The 22,373-nt window shown below is 33.3% G+C and overlaps 1 protein-coding gene across 3 annotated transcripts in view; it reads left to right on the top strand.

The window, feature by feature from the left end:
* Nucleotides 1-4,720: 4,720 nt before the first annotated feature.
* Nucleotides 4,721-22,373, top strand: part of LOC148947298 (ubiquitin-conjugating enzyme E2 W) — a 43,513-nt gene continuing 25,860 nt past the window's right edge. Inside the window, exons 1-2 of one of the 3 annotated variants that reach the window (XM_089097373.1) lie at nt 4,721-4,764; nt 19,761-19,855. In XM_089097373.1, the coding sequence (XP_088953499.1) occupies nt 4,750-4,764; nt 19,761-19,855 (110 nt within the window). In that variant the 5' untranslated portion in view covers nt 4,721-4,749. Of the gene's footprint in view, nt 4,765-16,362; nt 16,718-18,207; nt 18,406-19,760; nt 19,856-22,373 lie in introns of those variants that run through there. The other 2 variants (XM_089097374.1, XM_089097375.1) reach the window with 2 other exon arrangements.

Below are 22,373 nucleotides of genomic sequence, written 5' to 3'. Positions count from 1 at the left end.
AAACTTTAGCGTAAAGATCGAGGTGTTGAGGAGGTGGCAACCCCCCTCATATACGCAATAATTTCAGGTCGTTTTAAGTTTTAATGTTGTTACTTACTTTCATTTGAAAAAACTTGTTTTTTTAATTTAATTTCTGATCTTTTTTTTAAATAACCCCAGGGCATGTGGCTCCCCATCCAAGGAAAAATCCCCCTTGCCACACAAATATCCTCTGAACAATTTAATCCTGGCGAAAATTTACCCCGGACAATTACATTAAATATCTCCACGCATAAAATTGAATAAGTAAAGAGAAAGCAAGGCCTATAAAGAAATTTCGTATAGGAATTCTGGCAAATTCAGCGTAAAACTTCTCCTGAAAAGTTCATTCCCTGGAAACTTCCCTCCCCATGGAGAACTCTCCTCGTGCAGAATCTTCCCAGCAGAAAATTCATCCTCCCTTCCCCCACCCGAAAAATGTATGCATACTTCCTAACAAAAAATACTATACGTAAAAAATGGGCAAATTTTATAACTTGAAAGCCTTTCCCTTGTCTGTAGTGGGTCATTTTATCTCCAAAGATACAGTTATTAGGTCTTTCAATTATGCTGAACAAATTAGTTATCTCAAAATTTTGATCGGACGATTTTGGGAAAAAAGATGCGTGGAAGGGGGTCCAGTTACCCTCCAATTTTTTTGTCATTATAAAGGGCATTAGAGCTTTTCATTTCCGTTAGAATGAGCCCTCCTTTCTAGGCCCACTGGGTTGATAGATCACCCCTGAGGAAAAAAAAGAAACACACATCCGTGGTCATTCTTCTGGCAAAAATAACAAAATCTCACAAATTTTGCAGATGTGAGCTTGAAACCTCTACAGTAGGGTTCTTTGATACGCTTAATTTTGATGATGTGATTTTCATTAAAATTATATGACTTCTAGAGGGTCTTTCCTCCTTTTTTCGAAAATCAGACATATTTCCTCTGGATCATAGATTTTGATGGGTAAGACTAAACTTAATACAACTCATATAGTTGGAATCAACATAATAGGCCAAATCTTTTGATATATCTATTGGTATCAACATTGCCTTTTTAGAGTTTCGGTTACTATTGAGCCGGGCCGGTTCTTACTTACAGTTCGTTACTATGAACTGTTTGATTACCCATTACAGTTTGATGAAATGTAATTAAACAAACAGAAAAGGTTTTTTTCAACTAAAGTAAGGATCACGTTTAAAACTTAAAACAAGTTGAAATTACTCTGTATATAAGGGAGACTGTCCCCTCCTCAACACCTTGCTCGTTAAACAAAAGTATTTTAGTGCTTTGAAAACTTTTTTTTCCAATTGCAAATTTTCTATTAAAATTTGGACAAAAGCCAAACTTCACAGTAAAGAGTAAGGGGAAGACAGCCCTCTTCACGTTAAGGATAATCTGTTCAAATAGGTTTCAAATCTGTCCCTTGCTCTCATTTGAAAAGCTCCTTTTTTATTTAATTTCTGATTGTTTTCCAAATCAAAATCACTGCTTGCTATTTTGATGTCTCCCCCCCCCCACTGGAAATTCCTTTGCCGGCATCCTTGTACTTGTATGATTTAGCCCCCACCGCTCAAGTTGCTCATTCTTTGACGCATTATATGCGTAAACAAATACATTATATACGTAAACAAATACTATACGTAAATAATGGTCAAATTTTATAACTTAAAAGCCTTTCCCCACGGTCTGTAATGGGTCATTCTATCTCCAAAGATACAGTTATTGGGTCTTTCATTTATGCTGAACAAATTAGTTATCTCAAAATTTTGATCGGGCGATTTTGGGAAAAAAGATGCGAGGAAGGGGGTGCAGTTGCCCTCCAATTTTTTTTTCACTTATAAAGGGCACTAGAGATTTTCATTTCCGTTAGAATGCGCCCTCTCACGACTTTCTAGGCCCACTGTTTCGATACGATCACCCCTGGGAAAAAAACAAACAAACACGCATCCTTGGTCATTCTTCTGGCAAAAATAATAAAATCTCTCATTTTTGCAGATGTGAGCTTGGAACCTCTACAATAGGGTTTTTTGATACGCTTAATTTTTGATGATTTGATTTTCATTAAAATTCTATGACTCCTAGAGGGTCTTTCCTCCTTTTTTCGAAAATCAGACAGATATTCTCAGGCTCGTAGATTTTGATTGTGTGTGTGTGTGTGTGTGTGTGTGTGTGTGTGTGTGTGTGTGTGTGTGTGTGTGTGTGTGTGTGTGTGTGTGTGTGTGTGTGTGTGTGTGTGTGTGTGTGTGTGTGTGTGTGTGTGTGTGTGTGTGTGTGTGTGTGTGTGTGTGTGTGTGTGTGTGTGTGTGTGTGTGTGTGTGTGTGTGTGTGTGTGTGTGTGTGTGTGTGTGTGTGTGTGTGTGTGTGTGTGTGTGTGTGTGTGTGTGTGTGTGTGTGTGTGTGTGTGTGTGTGTGTGTGTGTGTGTGTGTGTGTGTGTGTGTGTGTGTGTGTGTGTGTGTGTGTGTGTGTGTGTGTGTGTGTGTGTGTGTGTGTGTGTGTGTGTGTGTGTGTGTGTGTGTGTGTGTGTGTGTGTGTGTGTGTGTGTGTGTGTGTGTGTGTGTGTGTGTGTGTGTGTGTGTGTGTGTGTGTGTGTGTGTGTGTGTGTGTGTGTGTGTGTGTGTGTGTGTGTGTGTGTGTGTGTGTGTGTGTGTGTGTGTGTGTGTGTGTGTGTGTGTGTGTGTGTGTGTGTGTGTGTGTGTGTGTGTGTGTGTGTGTGTGTGTGTGTGTGTGTGTGTGTGTGTGTGTGTGTGTGTGTGTGTGTGTGTGTGTGTGTGTGTGTGTGTGTGTGTGTGTGTGTGTGTGTGTGTGTGTGTGTGTGTGTGTGTGTGTGTGTGTGTGTGTGTGTGTGTGTGTGTGTGTGTGTGTGTGTGTGTGTGTGTGTGTGTGTGTGTGTGTGTGTGTGTGTGTGTGTGTGTGTGTGTGTGTGTGTGTGTGTGTGTGTGTGTGTGTGTGTGTGTGTGTGTGTGTGTGTGTGTGTGTGTGTGTGTGTGTGTGTGTGTGTGTGTGTGTGTGTGTGTGTGTGTGTGCGTGTGTGTGTGTGTGTGTGTGTGTGTGTCTGCGTGTGTGTATGTGTGTATGTGTGTGTTTGTGTATGTGTATGTGTTTGTGTGTGTGTGTTTGTGTTTGTGTGTGTGTGTGTGTGGGTGGTCTTTTTGTTTTGGTTGTTTGTGTGTGTGTGTGTGTGTGTCTTGGTGTTGTTGTTTGTTTTTTTTCTTTTTTTTGTGTGTGTGTGAGATTGTGCGATTGTTTTTGTGTGTGTGTGTGTGTGTGTTTGTGTGTGTGTGTTTGTGTGTGTGTGCAATGCAAGCAAAATTGACGGCATATTTACCCCAAAATTACCCCTTATAAAGTTGTTTTCCTTATGTTCTCTACAATTATACGACCTTTCTTGTATACTAGTAACTGCACTAATTACTAATAAACAAGTACATTTTAGGATCACCATAAAAGCTGATTCTTTCATTTAATGTTATCAATAGTTAGGCTCTTATACATTCGTTATTGACTTACCATTCATTTCTATGAAGAATTTTTTTTGTGTGTTACTCCAACCAAACCACATAGAAAAAATGTTTATGGAAAACTGGAAAGAAGTCACTTTCACTCAGTCACAAATTAGAACTTATTTTTTCGTTATTAATGGTCGAAATCTTTGGACAGGCAGCCAACAATGGGTCAACACATATTTTGTCCATGGTTTTTCCCTATTCTACTCATTTTCCTTTGGTTTCCTTGTAATTACTTTATAGTCCAAAATTTCCAGGGGGGCCATCTTTTCAATTATGATCTTTTCAATCTTTTCAATTGCTCTTTTCAATTCTTGTTTAGAAAATTTCGCTTTTTCAATTTCTGTCAAGTAAACCATCTTGAGTAACCTATGAAAAGGTAATTTATATTTTGTTTTTGTCTTAAACTTTTAATATATTTTATTTGTTTGCAGGGTGAATTTTCACCATTCTTAATTTTCTTAGAATGAATTTTTGTTTTTAATTTTAGTCTAGCAAATTTCTCTTTTATTCCACTTTTGTCGAGTTGATTCTCGTTGTGTTTAGTTTTCACTTTTTTTCTGTTTCTGTCAAGCAAATTTGGTTTTGTTAACTGTTTTCGAGCGGATTTTGCTTTTTGTTCAATTTTTGTTGATGAAATTTTCATACTTTATTGTTGTGTTCTTAAAAGATTCTGCTCCCCTGATTTTGTTGTTGTTAAGCTCTCACTTTGAATTTTTGTACATATCTTTTAAGTTTTATTTTAAGTTAAGCTAATGTGAGAACGTAATTTGAAATATACACTTTAGGATTTTCTCCGTTTCTATTTACTTCTTTGGATTGAAAAATTCTTGTGTATTTATCTATCACGATAAAATAAAAGTCTGCACTTTAGAGACTTTCTTAAAAGGGGCAATGGAGCTCCAAGATTTTTGGCTCTAATAATTTTTTTTATTTCACTATACTTTTTGGTACAATAGAAACAGCATTGACGTACAGAAAGAAAAAGTTAGACTACTAGAGTTTGACCATTACTGTAAATTTTTTAGTACTCGCCATCAAAATGCACGAAAATGAAATATAAATCCTAAGAAGAAATATTTTTAAATCCACCACTTAAAATTTTCCTATCCTGCAGCGCAGAAGTCTAAATTTTCAAGTTGTGGGTTAATTTTGTCGCATGAGAGATATTAAGCTATAGTAAATAGACAGTGCGAAATAGGCAAAAATTTCAAAACATTTCCAGCATGGATTTTTCTAAGGCACTACTCTGCACTGTCCTTGCGTTCAATAAGCCTACTATAAAATTGTTTTATTTTTATTTTTGCCTTCGATAAAAACCTAGAATTATTTAACCATTTTCAAAGTGATTTAGCCTATTGATAACCTACATATTGCAATTGATTGTTTAGCTTTATGCTTCAGCTCAATAAGAAACAATTTGTCCTAGGCTATACAAATTGGAAATTCTTGATGTAATTTATATAGCTTATTAGTGTAACCTAACAATGTTTTAATTGGTTTTGGGTTTGCATGATTATTATCTATTTGGCAAAAAATCATCATGGTGTCCAAACAGTAGCCTAGGCTAGCATGGGTGTCCATATGGGGGGGGGGGGGCTCTTGCCCCCCTGGCTGAATGATGCTGCCTTATTTTCATATTTTTTTTCTGAGATTTCTATTATATAGCATTAAAAATAGCATTTAGACAAAGTTTGCCCCCCCTGGAAACTTATAGACTGTATGTTCATATAGTTCAGCTAGGAAGAAAGTGAATACATTATTTGCTGCTTTTGTTATGTTTTTTCCAAATTCAATATCTCCCCTTAGATTTTCAAAGTCCTTGCAGTCTTGTACCTAAAAAGAAAATGTCTCAATCCATCCCCCAAAATGGGATACCACCAGATGGTTAATTTAATAGTGTATATATATGTATATATATATAAAAATATTTAAATTAGCCAACTGGCCAACCAGTATTTTAAGCCTAGGCCTAGGAGTCCAGCTGGACATAAGGAAACATATTGAGAAAACAATTCTAACTCCATAATATGTAGAATAATCCTAGTTAACACATTTTGTAGGGGGAGAGCCTTTATCTTCACTTTTTTCCTTGTTTTTCTAAGAAATTCATGAATTTCTTAGAACCTAGGCTATATATTCACAGAATATATACCCCGCCCCACTAATGTGCAAATATATACATAGAATTGTATCCTCAATCTAAAAGTATCCATTTGCATCACAAATTAATTTTACTCCCATATTAGCCATATGGTGGATGTCCCCCCAAAATACTTCATAGCCTATGCTAGTGGGAAAATTTGTAGTTAAGATCCCTACAGCTTGATAGAGATAGTAGATGAGTAGCTTTTATCTGAACCCAAATACTAATATGTTCAAGTGGTAAATTTATCTTGAAATAATAGGGCCATTTTTTAGCACTAAAATCTTACATCTAAGATCTTGCATCTTTCTGCAAAGATTATCATTTTTAACTCATCTTTGTTCTATGATCTTACAGCTCACTGATGTTAGCAAATAGTGTGAAAAACACCTCTGTTCTGCCATATAGGACAATAGGGCCTTTTTTTTCACTCATTGGTGTGCTAAGATCTTACATCTTTTGTCAGAAAATGCTTAAAAGTGATATCTTTGAACTAAGATTTTACATCTTATGTTATAAATAAAAGTTCAAATAGAGATAAAATCCTTTTAATAGACAGTGATGATGATAACAGTGATAGAAATTCACAATAATACCAGATGTTTTGGTCACATATACAGTGACTGTCATCAGTACAGTTTAGTTTTACTACTGATGATGGTCACTGTTTATGTGACTGAAATATCTGGTATTTTTGTGAATTTCTATCACTGTCTATTAAAAGGATTTTATCCCTATTTGAACTTTTATTTATCATCATGGAAAGGCAGTGTGGTCTCTGATATTATCTACATCTTTGGTTGTTTTTGTGCAAACATCTTTCATCATACTGCTCTGATCAGTGGTCTGAGAACAAGAGTAGATCATAAAAGTTCTCTCATCATTGTTTATATGGCAGAAAGATGGTGTTTTTCATGCATTTTGCTAACATCAGTGAGCTGTAAGATCTTAGAACAAAGGTGAGTTGAAAAAACGATAATCTTTGCAGAAAGATGTAAGATCTTAGTGCTCACATTGATGACTGAAAAACAGGCCTAATATTCTTCACCAAAACTCTCTTTATTGCTTCTATAGGAAAATATACTAGCCTAGTCAAAGCACTGTTGCCAGCACCCCCAATGTTGAATCTCTGGGTCTTATAGCCTAGTCATTAAATTCATGGGAAAAACATTGGTAAAATTCAAGTTTAGCTGCTTTTCACTATCTTGAAAAGGTGTTGCTTTAGGTTAGGAAAATGAAACTTTCAGGGATGGCTCTACATACAAAAGTAAGTCCAAATAGATATTTCAAAGTACCCACCTCCACTCCTTCTCTCTACAGAGGACTGCAACCTTTGATGACCTTTGAAATCTTTGTGTTATGAAAGTGGAACCTTGCAAAACAAACCTTCTGCTTAATTCAAGTACAAGAAAATTGTTTTCAGCCTCACAGCTTTGCTCAATCCTAATTTATGAGGTTTCAAAGATCTGCAAATACATTTCCTAAACTTAGAAAAAAAAACCCATTGATATGGTGTAAGATTTTACCCAAATAACAGGAATTATATTTTTCAGAACTGAAACCAGAGAAAAAGAATCTTATGACTGAAAATTAAGGTCAAATTTTGTTTTGTCAAAATTTCAATAGGTATAGACCTGTCAAGTAGGCACATTTCTAAGATATAGAAATCAGAAGAGGGTTAATATAGTAGAACTGTTTATTTGATTAAATCAACATAACAAAAAACATATACCCCCAACAGAGAGCAAAGCTCGTAAAATTGGGTATTAATAAAAAAAAAAAAAAAAAAAAAAAAAAAAAAAAAAAAAAAAAAAAACCATTTCCTCATCATAACAAAAGAGAGAAAGAGAAAAAAAAACCTGGTTAAAGAAAAAAAAACAAAACATAACAAACATAAAGAAAACAAACGCTGGACAAGTGGGGCATGGAAGGCTATCCCAACATGGGTAACAAATATAAACAAAAAAAAATAATAATAATAATAAAAAAAAATTCTATTCCACCATCACAGGTCAATACATAATTTTAATATTTTCTTCCTTAGAACTTCCTTAGAAATGACTCAATTTGAATTCTATCTTTCAGCCTATATTTATTTGAAATAAATGGTATTTGGTATCTAATTGAAAATCTAGATCTTTCACAATTAACAAAGGGAATTCGATATGTTCCAGAACACCTAAGAGCAGAAGGAGGGGGCAGAATCAACAGAGATTTTTCATAAAAATAACTACTAGGATCATGTATTTTAAAATGCCATATTGATATATTAAGTTCTCTTATATGTTTCAGATCTAATAAATTCAAGAAAAGAAATAATGTTTCAGTTTCCGATACATCTCTAAGTTTTGATGGACGATTTAAAAAATTTCCAAGTATTCTCACTGCTTTATTTTGAAGGATCTGTAGGGGTTTTATATGCGTCCAAAAAGTATTTAAATAAATAATTGTGCAATAATTTAAATAAGGAGCAATCAAAGAATGATAAATTATTTTTAAAATTGAAAATGGAAAAACATGTTGCAAACGATACATAGACCCAATATTTTGCGAAAGTTTCACCCTTAAATGATCAATATGAGTTTGAAATGACAAAAGGGGATCAATAAAAACTCCTAAATAACGATATGATTGAACTCTACGTATTTTATGCTCACCAACTTGAAGCTCCTGACATGAAATTTTTTTAGTAGCACATTTTGAATGACCAAAAACCATAAATTCAGTCTTCTTAAAATTCGGTACTAAATAATTAGAAACAAACCATCGATTAACTGAACTAACAGTGTTAAACAAATTTTGAATTAATGTAGATGAATCCTTCGCTTTAACAGAAACAGCTGTGTCATCTGCAAATAAAATTGCAAGACCATTATTTCCCTGCAAACATCGTGGAAGATCATTAATATACATCAAAAATAAACGTGGACCTAATACCGATCCTTGTGGGACACCAATATCTTCAAGATCATTTAAACTAGACAAATGACCATCAACATCTACCACGATTTTACGTCCATAAAGGTATGATCTTATTATTTCTAGTCCTTTCCCTCTTATACCGGAATTTTCCATTTTATCAGAAAGAATTTCATGGTTTAAAGTGTCAAATGCTTTTTTAACATCATAAAAAACAGTAGATACATGATAATTACTATCTAAGCAGTCATTTATTTCTAATACAAGAGCTGCAACTGCTTGTTCCGTCGAATGGCCTGCCCTAAATCCAAACTGATATTTGGTAAAAAAATTTATTTTATCTAGATAATTAGTAATCCTTCCTTTTAAAATTTTTTCCAATACTTTAGACAATGGTGATAAAATTGCAATAGGACGATAATTATTTGTATCAGATTTATCTCCTTTTTTATGCAATGGTATTACACGAGCAATTTTCCATCTTTTAGGAAATGTACCTGAGAAAATACATAAATTTAAAATATGAAGCAATGGTTCACAAATTACACCTGCAATATTTTTTAGCAAATTAGTTGAAAGTTCATCATATCCCAATGAATTACCATTTTTTAAATTCTTAATGACCTTTTGAAATTCTGCAAAAGTAACCGGGGCCATACATATGCTCGTATCTTCAGTGGGCGGTAGATATTTTTTATGCAACCTTGGGGAAGAAAGGTCAACTTCTCCTGAAACAACAGATGATCCAATACTAGCAAAATATTCACTAAACTTCTTAGCAACAGCTTGTGGTCCTCTAAATTCTTTACCATTAATATCAAATAACACTTCAGGGTGTAACAACTTTTTATTTCTTCCAATTTTATCTTTAATCAAACTCCAAGTTTTTCTAGGGGAATCTGAATTTCGAAAAGATTTTTCATAATAAAGTCTTTCACTTACTTTAAGGATCCTTACCAGCATATTCTTATAATTTTTAAAACGCATTATATTTATTTCCGTGGGATATTTTATTCTAATTTTATATAAACGATTTTTCTCATTAATAGATCTTAAAAGTGATTCATTTATCCAAGGTTTTTTTGGGGTAAGTTTCTTTCCTCTCGGGCTCTTATATGGGCAAAAAAGATCAAGCTTTTCATTCATAATATAATAAAATTTATCTAATGATTGGTTCGGATCCTTCTCATCAATTACAGGACTCCAATCAACATCACCAAGCCCTTCTTTTAACCTTAACACATTTTTATGTGAAAAATCTCTACATTTGGTTTGATTTTTTTATTATGCGGAAAATTTATAAGAAAATCAGACATAATTATACAGTGGTCAGATGAATCATCAGGAATAACAAATGTATTAACAGCACTATAAGGTGAAAAAATATTATCAATAAGTGAAAATGATGTATCAGCTATTCTAGAGGGCACAAAACATACGGGGTTTAGTCCATAAGATAGTAGGCCCTCCAAAAACTGCAAAATATTTCTATCTATTCTATTCTGATCTGCAGATAGGAGTTTCATTAAATCAATATTAAAATCACCCATAACTAAATAAGGAGTATTAAGACTAGCTAATTTATCCAACATACTTTCAAAATGATTTTTAAATTCCATCTGGCTGGATGATGGCTGGCTGGATGACATACAAAAGTAAGTCCAAATAGATATTTCAAAGTACCCACCTCCACTCCTTCTCTCTACAGAGGACTGCAACCTTTGATGACCTTTGAAATCTTTGTGTTATGAAAGTGGAACCTTGCAAAACAAACCTTCTGCTTAATTCAAGTACAAGAAAATTGTTTTCAGCCTCACAGCTTTGCTCAATCCTAATTTATGAGGTTTCAAAGATCTGCAAATACATTTCCTAAACTTAGAAAAAAAACCCATTGATATGGTGTAAGATTTTACCCAAATAACAGGAATTTTATTTTTCAGAACTGAAACCAGGGAAAAAGAATCTTATGACTGAAAATTAAGGTCAAATTTTGTTTTGTCAAAATTTCAATTGGTATTTTCTTTTAGTCTTTGATGTTAATGTATTGGTTTTGGTTAAGTTGTATTTTACTGCAGTCGTACTCCCCCGTAAGACCCGTCAAGTAGGCACATTTCTAAGATATAGAAATCAGAAGAGGGTTAATATAGTAGCTTGGCAATACCTTCCCAGAGTATGTTTTTGGCCCTGGATTCATTACTAAAAGTGTCATTCTCATAACCTAACTTCTTCCCAATATAGTGAAAAGTAGTTAAACTAGAATTTTACCAAAAGTCCTCACTTTCTTTGAAACCTTGGACATTATTCTATATATAGAAGAAACTGCTTTCATCTTACAATTTTTTAATATCTAAAATGACCACAGAGATTTTGTGTCCAGCTTTAGTAATTTTTCATGCATGATTCTGGCTAGCCTATGTTCTAGATAAGGCAATAACCTTTTTTAGAATTTTACCATCAGTATTAACATGGTTCTGGCTAGCGTGTGTTCTAGATAAGGCAATAAACTTTGTTAGAATTTTACCATCTGTATTAACCTAACTTTCCTCAATGAAAAGAATCATAAATTTGAACCTGAATTAACAAAGGATTGGCATTATTTTGGATTTGAATACCTGTTTTAGCATCTTTAGGCTATTGGCTTTGTTTCAGCTACTATTTTCATATAGCATGAACATGGCTGCTTTGCCTCTTGCAAAAGTGGCTGTAGTATGTCTTTTCCAGGAGCTATTAGCTGAAAAATGAAAACCCAAATAACTGCTTCTTCTACTAACTGAATCTTTTTCCCATTAAAATAAAATTTGTAACCCTGTTCATTATTGCTTTTTTTTATGGAAAACCATACGTTTTGTTTTATCAACATTTATCTTATAAGATTCACATAATCTAAGGCAAGGTTTAAAAGTTTTTGCATGTTATCTTGAGATTTTGCCACCAATACAATGCCATCTGCAAAAAATAGCACTGAAAAGGCCATACTTCCTAGATTTAATGGTAGAGCCCAACTACTGCAGGAAAAACTTACCATATCAGAGGCAATGCTATAGCATTGCCTATAGTAATGGCCATACAGCTCCAATATTTTATTATTTATTTATTTGTTATTAGTTTTTTCCAAGAGGCACTTCATATGGAAGGGGGTGTTATATAAACTTATTGGGAGCTCATTCAATTGGAAATTGAGAGTTCTAGTGCCCTTTTTAAGGGTCAAAAGGTATTGGAAGGCAACTAACACCCCTTCCACACCCACCGTTTCTCCAAACACATCCAATCAACATTTTGAGATAGCCATTTTTTTCTACATAGCTGATTTCCAGATAGAAATTATGTTTTGAGGAGGATACTCCCCCCACAGCCCCCAGGGTAAGAGTTGTAAGTTGTGCCTTGGGGGTATATAAGCTTTTTATAGAAAGCTTTGTCATAGAAACTTCAAAAAGGACTCATTCAATTGGTATTTCAAAGGGCTAGTGCCCTTTTTAATAGTCAGAAGGGATTGGAGGGCAACTAGTCCCCTTCTCACACCCACCTTTTCCCCCAAACACATCCAATCAAAATTTTGAGATAGCCATTTTGTTCAACGTAGTTGAACATTCTGGAAATTAGGTCTTTGAGGATGACACCCCCCTCCACAGCCCTCAGGGCAAGGGTTGAGAGCTATGCCCTGGGGACATATAAGATTTTTATAGAAAGCATTGTTGCAGAAACTTCAAAAAGGGTTCATTTGATTAGAAATTTAAATGGCTAGTGTCCTTTTTAATAGTCAAAAGTGATTGGAAGGCAGCTAAAACCCCTTCCATGTCCACCATTTCCCCAAACACATCCAATCAAAATTTTAAAATAGCCATTTTGTTCAACTTAGTTGAAAGTTCTGGAAATTATATCTTTGAGCAGGGCACTTCCCCCACAGTCTTCAGGGCAAGGCTTATAAGTCATGCCCTGGAGGCATACAAGGTTCTTATGGAAGGAATGCTTGTATAAACTCCAGAGAGTGCTCATTTGATTGGAAATTGAAATTTCTAGTTCACTTTTTAAGCATCAAAAGATATTAGAGGGTAACCAGCCCCCTCACACCCTTTTTTTCCAAATGCATTCTTTTTCCCCAAACTTATTAAAAAAAAAACTTTATGAAAAATAAGTTTTTAATAGAAAATTAAAGGCCATTTTAAAATTAAGCTCAGAAGATACAAATGCCTATTAAAATTCTAACCCAAAACAACCAGAAATTACTATTAAAGAATAAATGAAACCCAAAACACACAGAAATTTAATAAACAATCATAGCAAAAACATACATCAAGTACTAATATAAATGAATAAATAGTTCTTAAAGCAAGTAATGCTTAGATTGAATATGTAAATCAAGCTTAAAACGAAAAAAAAAATTACTATTGAAGTATGCAATAGATATTAATGTAAATGAATAAATAAATCTTAAAACAAGTGAAAATTAAATTGAATATGTAAATCAAGCTTGAAACAAACAAAATCACTACAAACAAGAGTTTGGGTATCACCTCCTTCTCTCACTGTAAAAGTCTAAAACCTACTGCATCATTGGTGCTTTACTGAAAACTATATGCGTCTTGAGCAGTCTTGGAAAGTATGAACAATATCAGATTGAATATCTGATGTATAATGATATTAATTGTTGAAAGATCCATCAGTTCAAGAATTTATTTCACTGTAATCTTATTTTTATTTTCAGTTCTGTAAGAACTGGAAAAGGAAATATTTGTAATATAATTTGTTTTCAGTTAATTGCTATTGATGCAGTAGGCTTTTGGTTTTTATTTACAAATAAGGGAGGGGGCAGTATCCAAACTCTTGTTCTCATCAGTTCAAAATTTTACTATAATTTTGATGTTAATTTTCAATATTAAGTACAAAAGAAAATATTTGTCATAAAATTGGTTTTCAGTAAAGTACCAATGACGCAGTAGGTTTTAGACTTTTACAATGAGAGAAGGAGGCAATACCCAAACTCTTGTTTGTAGTGATTTTTGTTCATTTCAAGCTTGATTTGCATATTCAATCTAAGTTTCACACGTTTTAAGATTTATTTATTCATTTATATTAGTATCTATTGTATATTTGTTTGCATTGATTGTTTATTTAATTTCTTTTTGTTTCAGGTTCCATTTATACTTCACTAGTAAAATATTTTTTTTTTTTTTTCGTTTTAAGCTTGATTTGCATATTCAATTTAACCATTAATCTCTTTAAGATTTATTCAATCATTTATATTATTACTTTTTGCAGGTTTTTTGCTATTATTGTCGATTTCATTTCTGTTCTTTCTGGGTTTCATTTATTCTTTATTAGTAATTTCTGGTCATTTTGAGTTTGAATTTTAACAGATATTTGTATCTGCTGAGCTTAAGTTTAAAATGGCCTTTACTTTTCTTTTAAAAACTTATTATTTGGAAAGTTTTTTTTTTTTTAATTAATCATTAATAAACAGAGAAATTAACCTAGATGACAGTGAGCTACCTTTTCTCAGGTCTATGTTACAACATGAAATTCTGTTACAACTCCAAACCTGTAACCCTGGGTTTTCCCTTCATACATGGATTAGAAAAGCCGATCTATATTATCCTATATAGCAGGTAGAATAAATAAACAGGGTCCCAGGTAGAAATATGATGTTTTTACTAGGAAATTTTAACGCCCAGGTTGACAGAAATGGGAATAGATGGTATCCCAGCCTCGTTAAATTTAGTATAGGAAAAGAAAACAGTAATGGATACAGACTTGCAATTTTGTAGGTATAACAATCTATTTAAAACCAATACAGTATTAGGTCTTAAAATAGCTCATAAGTTAACATGGTATTCACGTGATGGTAAGACAGCAGACTTTAATGATTATATTGCAGTAAACCGAAGACTAGCAGGATCAATACAAGATAGTAGGGTATATAGGAGTGCTGTTACTGATGTTAAAAGTAAAGATCACCATTGAGTAGTGTCAAGGGTTAATTTAAAGCTGAAATATCAGAAGGGTAACTACCTCCTGGGAAGTTATGATGTTAGTAGACTCCAGGATGAGAATTTGAGAGAAATTTTCCAGGAACAGTTGAATACTTAACTTGAGAGTTTCAAATTTGATAATGTGAAAGATGGTTGGAGTAATTTTAGAAAAATAAATTGTGTAGTTGCTGAAGGTATGTTAAGGAAGAAAGTTAAGACTGCAGCTAGGAATACTAGTGAAAAAGTTTTATGTTTAATAGAAAGGAGAATAGATTTGTACAAGAATTATCTGAGTGACAGATCATATTAAAACAAACGGAATGTAAAGAAAGTGGAGAAAACTTTAAAATATAAACTAAGGAGGTGTGAAGTTGAGGTCATGGGTAAAATTGCTGAGGATCTGGAAGATGCAGCTAGACGGCATAATTGTAAAATATTGTACTGACACGTTAATAAATTGAGAGTGAGTAGTCAATCTGGACTTGGCCTAGTTTAAGATAGGAACGAGGCCACAATTAGCGATAACGAAAGAATTAAAGGGAGATGGGCAGACCATTTTGAGAATTTGATAAACCTAGATGGAGTTGCATGAAAAGATATAGAGGAAAATGAAAAAGTTTGTGATACCTTGGATGTGAAGGAAGATCTGTTTTGTGAGGAAGAATTGGCAACAGTAATAAAAGGATTAAAAAATGAATAAGGCACCAGGTGCTGATGGTGTGGTAAATGAGTTTCTTAAATATGGTGGCTCTGATGTTAGAAATAAGTTACAGAAGATTAGAATATGATTTTTGAAAAAGGGGAAGTACCTAACAGTTTTAGGAAAACCTTAATTAAGCCACTTTATAAGAAAGGGGATAAAAGTGAGCGTAGTAATTATCAAGGCATTAATCTGGTCTCTGTAGGTAACAAATTACTTAGTAGTATGATACTTTTCAGACTGAGAGATGACATACACAAAGTCTTAAGAGAAGAACAGTGCAGTTTTAGAAAAGGTAGAGGACATGTTAACCAAATTTTCACTCTTAGGTTAATTATGGAGAAGTGCCTGAGTTGTCAAACGCCTTTGGTCCTCAGTTTTATAGATTATGAGCAAGCGTTCGATTCTGTTGATAGAAGAGCTTTAGTAAAGGTGTATGGTATACAAGACAATACATTAATGTGATTAGTGCTATGTACAAAAATAACACTGCTGTGGTTAAGGTAGGAAATGAGGTTAGCAGCTGGTTTTGTATTAATCAAAAAGTTAGGCAGGGTTGTGTTCTGACCCACTCTCTATGGACTATTCTGACGGGCTTGGTCGTAAGAAACACAGGAAAGGCAATGAGAGACCACGAAATAAAACTGGAGAAGAGTAAGTCTCCTGGACTTAGATTAAGCTGATGATTTAAGCATCTTAGATGACGGTGTGAGCAAAATTAATGAACTTTTAGTGGTTTTGCGAGTTCAGGGTCCTTGAATAGGTTTGAAAATTAATGTTAAGAAGGCAAGTCACTAAGGCTAGGAATAAGTGAAGATGAAAAGGTGACATTGGGTGATGAAAATATTGATCAGGTGGACAGCTTCACTTACCTTGGTTGTATTATTAGTAAAGATGGTGGGAGCAGTGAAGATTTTAACAGTAGAATAGCCAAGGCTCAGGGTGTTTTTTCACAGTTAAAAAAAGTTTGGAAGAATAGAAAGATAAGTCTGCAAACCAAGAATAAAATATTAGAAGCTACTGTGATGACAGTGGTCAAATACGGCTCTGAAGCATGGGCGTTCTGAAAAGCAGATGAAGATTTGCTAGATGTTTTCCAGAGAAATTGCTTAAGGATTGTTCTGGGTACCTGCTTGACCGACTATATTTCAAAAAAATAGGCTGTTCTTCTTCCAGCAGTCCCTTTTATCCACTCAGTAACTCAATCTGTTACCAGTAACCTTTTCAAAAATCTTGCTTAAACTATTATGAAAGCCAATAGACATATAGTTACTATGTAATATGCAGTTCCCTTTTTATAAAGTAGGAATAATAGATATTCCTTCAATGGCTCAGACCAAACCATATTTACCAACACTAAGTTAAATAGCCTCACAATAACTGGCATTAAAGTACCCTGCAGAAGTTTTATATTCTTGTGGGTAGATCTATACCATGTGATCTTAGAGCAGAATACCCAGGAGGTATGTTTATTGCTTCTTCTACCTCTTCTTTTGTTATTGTATAACATAGCTCTTAGTTATCTTGTTTTAAGGAGTATTCTATGTACTCTATGCCAGACAGTGTTATGTTCCCTTCTAGGCTATTTGGCCATTGCTAGGAAGAAAAATTACTATCTAGTTCCTCAAAATTTGATTTCTTAAAATTTTTATACTGGGAGACTGCCTTTGTTTATTAATTTGCTTGTTGATTTCCAATTTTTTTTAAGCTTTTTAAAAATCTTGTGTCTTACAAGTTTGAAACAGCTGTTTTTTTTGTTTCCTTATATTCAAAATTTTTCTTTTAATAAGTTTTCTGTAAATTATTCTTTTCTGCTCTATATGTCTTTAAATAGTTTACCTTTGATTCTTTACAATCATTGACTGTACTTTATTAAATAGTAAATTCAGCTGCAATCTAAAATTTTTATATTCAGCATAAAAAAATCTGTTCTATGAGAGTTCTTAGGCCTTTGTAAATATTGTGACAAACTAAAATGTAGAAACAAGGCAAATCTTGTTATAATGCCATCTGCCAAGCTGCTGCTTGTTTAAATATTTTGAAACACTCTGGCAATTGTTTGAATTGTCATTTCAGAGGGTAAAATTTTCATTAAACCTACCATGGAATGTAACCAAATCATTTGATTTATCAGTGTAAACCGATTAAATTAAAATTTTTATCAAACTAATTGGAAAGTGGTCACAACCCTCTTTGTGGAGTACTTCCATGTTAATTATTTCTGGTATTTAAGTTCTATTAAAAAAATGAAATTTTATTCATTAGTATATTTAGGAAGGATGTTAAAAGACACATCAGTTGGCTAAGAGGGGCAGAAGTCAAAGATGGTATATTCTTATTAGTAATCAGTATTTTCTAAAGAAAAAATTCTAAACATTTTTTCTAAAAATATTTTTTCTAAGAATTATTTTTTTAAGTATTTTTTTTCTAAAAATTAAATAAAAGAAAATATAAATCACTTAAACCTTTGGTGAGTGGCTCAGAGATAGAAGAGTCAAGTTTGTTATCAGCTCTTTTGTCAGTAACTGATTGATCCAAAAGGTCTTCCTCCAGCATTTCAGGATATGCTTTGCTGCTTCACCAATGTCAATCCTTGTCTTTTAATTCTTTCTTGTTTTTATGATGTGTATTATATTTTTCCCTTTTTAGTTAGTATTATTTATTTATTTTCCCATTTTTTAACATAATATTTTGTGTAGTTTCAGAAATAAGTAGTTATTGGCAAGGAAACCAGAAAGATTTCTTATATGCACACACAAAACCAAAGAACAGTTGGAAAAGACATAAGGAGAACCAAAAAGGACAATAAGCAGAATAGAAAACTGTACAATTAGGCTCAAAAATATTACCTAAACCTATTATTATGCTACCTCAGTAAGGTCTGAGTTATTTGAAGAACTAGCCTCTATAAATTATCGCTTTTCCTCTCTCCTTGTGAGTAGTCCTGCTAACATGACCATAATTTAGTCATGTCCCCTCCTAGATAAGAGAGTTGATAAAGATGTGTTAAGCATGCTATCCTCTATCTGTGAGAAATTTGCACTATCTAGGACTGTACAATTATATGATGTTCTAATAGTTGTTAGCTGAGAGTAGAACTGCTCATAACAAAACTGATGTTTCACACCAACAAGTTAATTGTCTCTTTACAGTAAGATTATCACTATTTAATTTCTTTCTAGTATTACAATATATTTGTTTTCCAGGACCCACACAGATATTAGAAAGTCACCACAGTTACCATTGTCCCTTTCTTTACCATCTTGCAACAAAAAATATTCTGAATTTTAACCTTGAGTTTCATGTGGTTCAGTTCTGCCTTTTCAAAATCTTAGAAGAGCCAGAACTCTTGATGACAGCTTAAAAAAAAACAAAAAAAAAAAAAAAAAAAAAAAAACAACAACTAGTTTTGGTTGTTGTATTTTTCACCATAGTGGGCAGCAACGACTCAATTAGTTTTTCATAAACTATTTACAATTCTCACTTTTTCCACATGGTTTGCTGTTAAAAAAGTAAACCGAACAAACAGTAGAATTCGAAATAAAATGCATTTGAAAAAATTTCAGTGTAACACAGAAGTCATCTAACAAAAAAAAGAATACTAGAATTTTATTCTGGCTCTTTTTAGGCATGGTAATTGCTTCTGTTGCAATTACACCCCAGCTGTCCCCCCTCTGGCCTCTAATAGGTGGATAATTATTTGATATAATATAGAAATCAAATAGCAAAAAATAAATTTATCACTCAATTCTCTACTTAACACTATCCATAATTGTACCCTTCCCCCACCCCCTGATCATGTAATGCCTGTATATAGCCCTAGGTTATATAAAAAAAATTGCTGCTTTTGTAGGCTTGTGTTTGTATTTATAGTTTTTAGTATTTATTTATATAGTTTTTGTATTTATTTTTCATCAACAGCTGGCTCATAAGGCCATATTGGCTCATAAGGCCAATTTCATTGGCTCATAAGGCCAATTTGCTCATAAAGCCCAAATTGGCTCATAAGGCCAATTTCACCAAACAAAAGCAAGACTTTTGATAAGATTTTGGTGTCACACAAATTTCAAATCTCAAAAATACGACGAGAATGATTTTGTTTATTTGCATTGTTTTTTTTACCCATTTCGCATCAGCAACTGGCTCTTAAAACAAATTTGAAAAGAAAACAAGAGACATTGTTGTTGTAGGTAGACCAAAATTAACATACAACATATAATTTAGAAGAAAAATATGAAATATATAATTTTATTTTTCAATTCTCCTTCCAAATATAATATGAACTACCTTTCCAATTAATATTTTTTACTTAATTTTGTATAAAAAAACACAAACAAAAAACATGGGGGGGGGGTTCATAAAGGAACCCATCCTTGTTTTTTCCCCAACGTTTTAATTGGCTAATAAGCATGTATTGGCAAATTAAATGTCCTGGTATTTGTTGTACTGCATAATCAAATGATAACATTGTATGGTTTAGTTACACAATAACATTTTATTTTTTAGAAAAGAATATTGAAGGATTTGGATAGACTTATGTCATGTCCTCAACGCCCTTGGATTGAAATTGATGCAGATAAAATCGCGGGGAATATATTTGAGTAAGTTTAGTTCTTTTATTTTTATTTTCAAGCTCGTTTTGTTTTGTGTAAATTGTTGAAAAAAAACTGTCATAGTTCTCTGTGAACAATTTTCTGAAACTAAATTTCTTTTTGTAGCACAAAAAATTGCAGAGGGAAAGGTCAAATGGAAGCCTATTTTGAAAGAAGAATACTATCTATTTCGAATTATATACTATTGTTCACTTTATATTGGTTTTTGTCTCTCCAGGAAAAGAGGTAGCTGTCCCACTTGACCTCCCATATGGGTATCTGTATGACTTTAGTAGCAATATTTATTAATACAAATGATCTATCTAATTTTGAATACAAATGATCTTTCTAATATTTTTATTGCTGAAGTCGGCTATTCTAATAAAAAGTAAAGAGCTATTCAGTTTTAAAGAGAGAAAAGTTTGTTTGTATCTTTCGAATTTGTGATTGTTTATTATTGAGGTTCTAAAGCGCATAATTTTTATTCAAATTCCGTGTTGGATTTTGTTTTTGTTACTGTAAGTTTTCTTTCTTTTTTGTTTTTTGCACAGTGCTTGTGTGTTTTCTTGTCTTTTTCTTACATTTTGTATATGAGCTTCAGCTAGTTTATTTTTCTGCTGATATATGCTTAAAAGATCTAAAGCCGAACTGGCCAGCCATGACAGAAAACAAAAATATAAATACGACAAACGGGTCTCTAGCTAATAAATGTATTCGAAGAAAAAACAAAAACGAATACTTTGGCAATATTAAACAAGGTTTTTTCAGTGTAGAGAAAAAAATATAAACTGAAACTAAAAAATATACATAAAACTAAAATAGACTCACCTAAAAATATGTAGTTTTATGTATATTTTTTAGTTTTAGTTATTTTTTTCTCTACGCTGAAGAAGCCTTATTAGATACGGGCGAAATGTTCGTTTTTGTTTTTTCTTCGTTTTCATTTACTGGCCATAGCCCCGTTTGTCGTATTTATATTTTTTTTTTTCTGATATATGCTTCTGCTGCTCTTTAAGAAAAAGTTTGACATTTTGTCCCAATCGTTTAAGAAAGACCCCTGAAACAAAAGAGTAATTAAATTTGAATAAGATTTATTTTTAAAGAACTTTAAGACTTTAATATAACGAGCGAGAGATGCGGAAGGGGCAACCCAGCTCCTAAACAGAATAATTCTTGTTCGTTTTAAGTTTTAATATTGCTCATTACTTTCCGTAGAAAAAAAAACTATTATTTTTTTTTAGATTTAATAATCTGACTAGCTTCAATAAAAAATAGTATCAATGTAATTGTTTGTTTTTATTTATTGATCTGTCCTTTTTATGTTATTTTACACGTATTTTCAAATACAAAAAAAAAAGATTAAATAGCAGTACACTTGGAAGGAGGAGGGGTAGGGAGGATGTTCTCCTCCCTGCGGTTTTGTTAAAGGATTACATTCTCAGATAAATTTTGGTCCAAATTTATGAAGCTGAATAAAAAAATATCTTCAATGTTGACATAACTCTTCTTACATTGTTACTATTGACCTTTGTCTTTATTTATTTTCTTGCTATGCTGTCGTGGTCCTGCTATAAAATTTCGACCCTAATTCCTTAACTTGTCCTTCTCATATTGCAGAGAGATAATGGGAGCTGCATTAGAAGTTTGCATCAACGAGAAACAACGACCCGTGATCCAGATTTTATGATTGGAAGGTGCGTCAGGGGCAGTAAACTCCGCTATTTACTTTTTGGCTCTTAATGGTGGATCCAGATTTTGCCACCAGTGGTGATTCTGTGTATTAACCGTCACCTGCGTTTGTATAGCGACCCAAATGCGTTTGGCAAGTCTCAAAGCATGTTTGTTAACACAACACTATGAGTTGTTTTGGGGCCCAGCTTGCATAGACTTAATGAAATCCAAGTCTGTTGTGGGTGATTTCACAGGGAGAATCATGACTAATTTGTTGACGATGTTCCACTTCATCAATTGTCACTCGTTTGTCTAGCGAAAATGTCACGTGCGCGCTGTTTGTTGTCATGATTTGTTGCCATGGATGGTCTTCCGGCTTTTTCCTTATGCGTATCTCTCGTTCGAGGGATACGCATTTTTCTTATGTATTCGTCGACACCAAGTTTAGGCCACACACTGTTCCTGTATTGCGCCAAAATTCTTTGATGAATTGTGGTTCCTGATGCAGCTTCTGACCCCGGATTACTGCTCGTTGTTCCTCATTGGTGCAAACTTCTAATGGTGCGGGCATGATGAATCAGTAATATGAAAAACAAGGCCGTACCCAGAGGGGGGTTATGGGGGTTGAACTCCCCCCGCCCCTCGGAAATGTTTGTCTGACTCGTAGAAATGTGACAAGAATGGATATAAACAAATTGTGTATGCGTTTTTTGAGTTTTTTTTGTGTAACCCCCCCCCCCCAAAAAAAAAAATTGAGTAAAACCCCCTCCAAAAAAAATCCTGGGTACAGCCTTGATGAGAAGGACAAATTAAAGTACCAAGGACATTGAAATGTAAACATTTTTTCCATATGGCT

Source organism: Artemia sp. Qi Xiang Cuo, chromosome 11 (genome assembly GCF_049724085.1).
Source record: "Artemia sp. Qi Xiang Cuo chromosome 11, ASM4972408v1, whole genome shotgun sequence".
In the NCBI taxonomy this organism is placed as follows: Eukaryota; Metazoa; Arthropoda; class Branchiopoda; order Anostraca; family Artemiidae; genus Artemia; species Artemia sp. Qi Xiang Cuo.
Note: the sequence above shows the minus strand (reverse complement) of the source record. Positions and strands in the feature narration are given on the sequence as shown.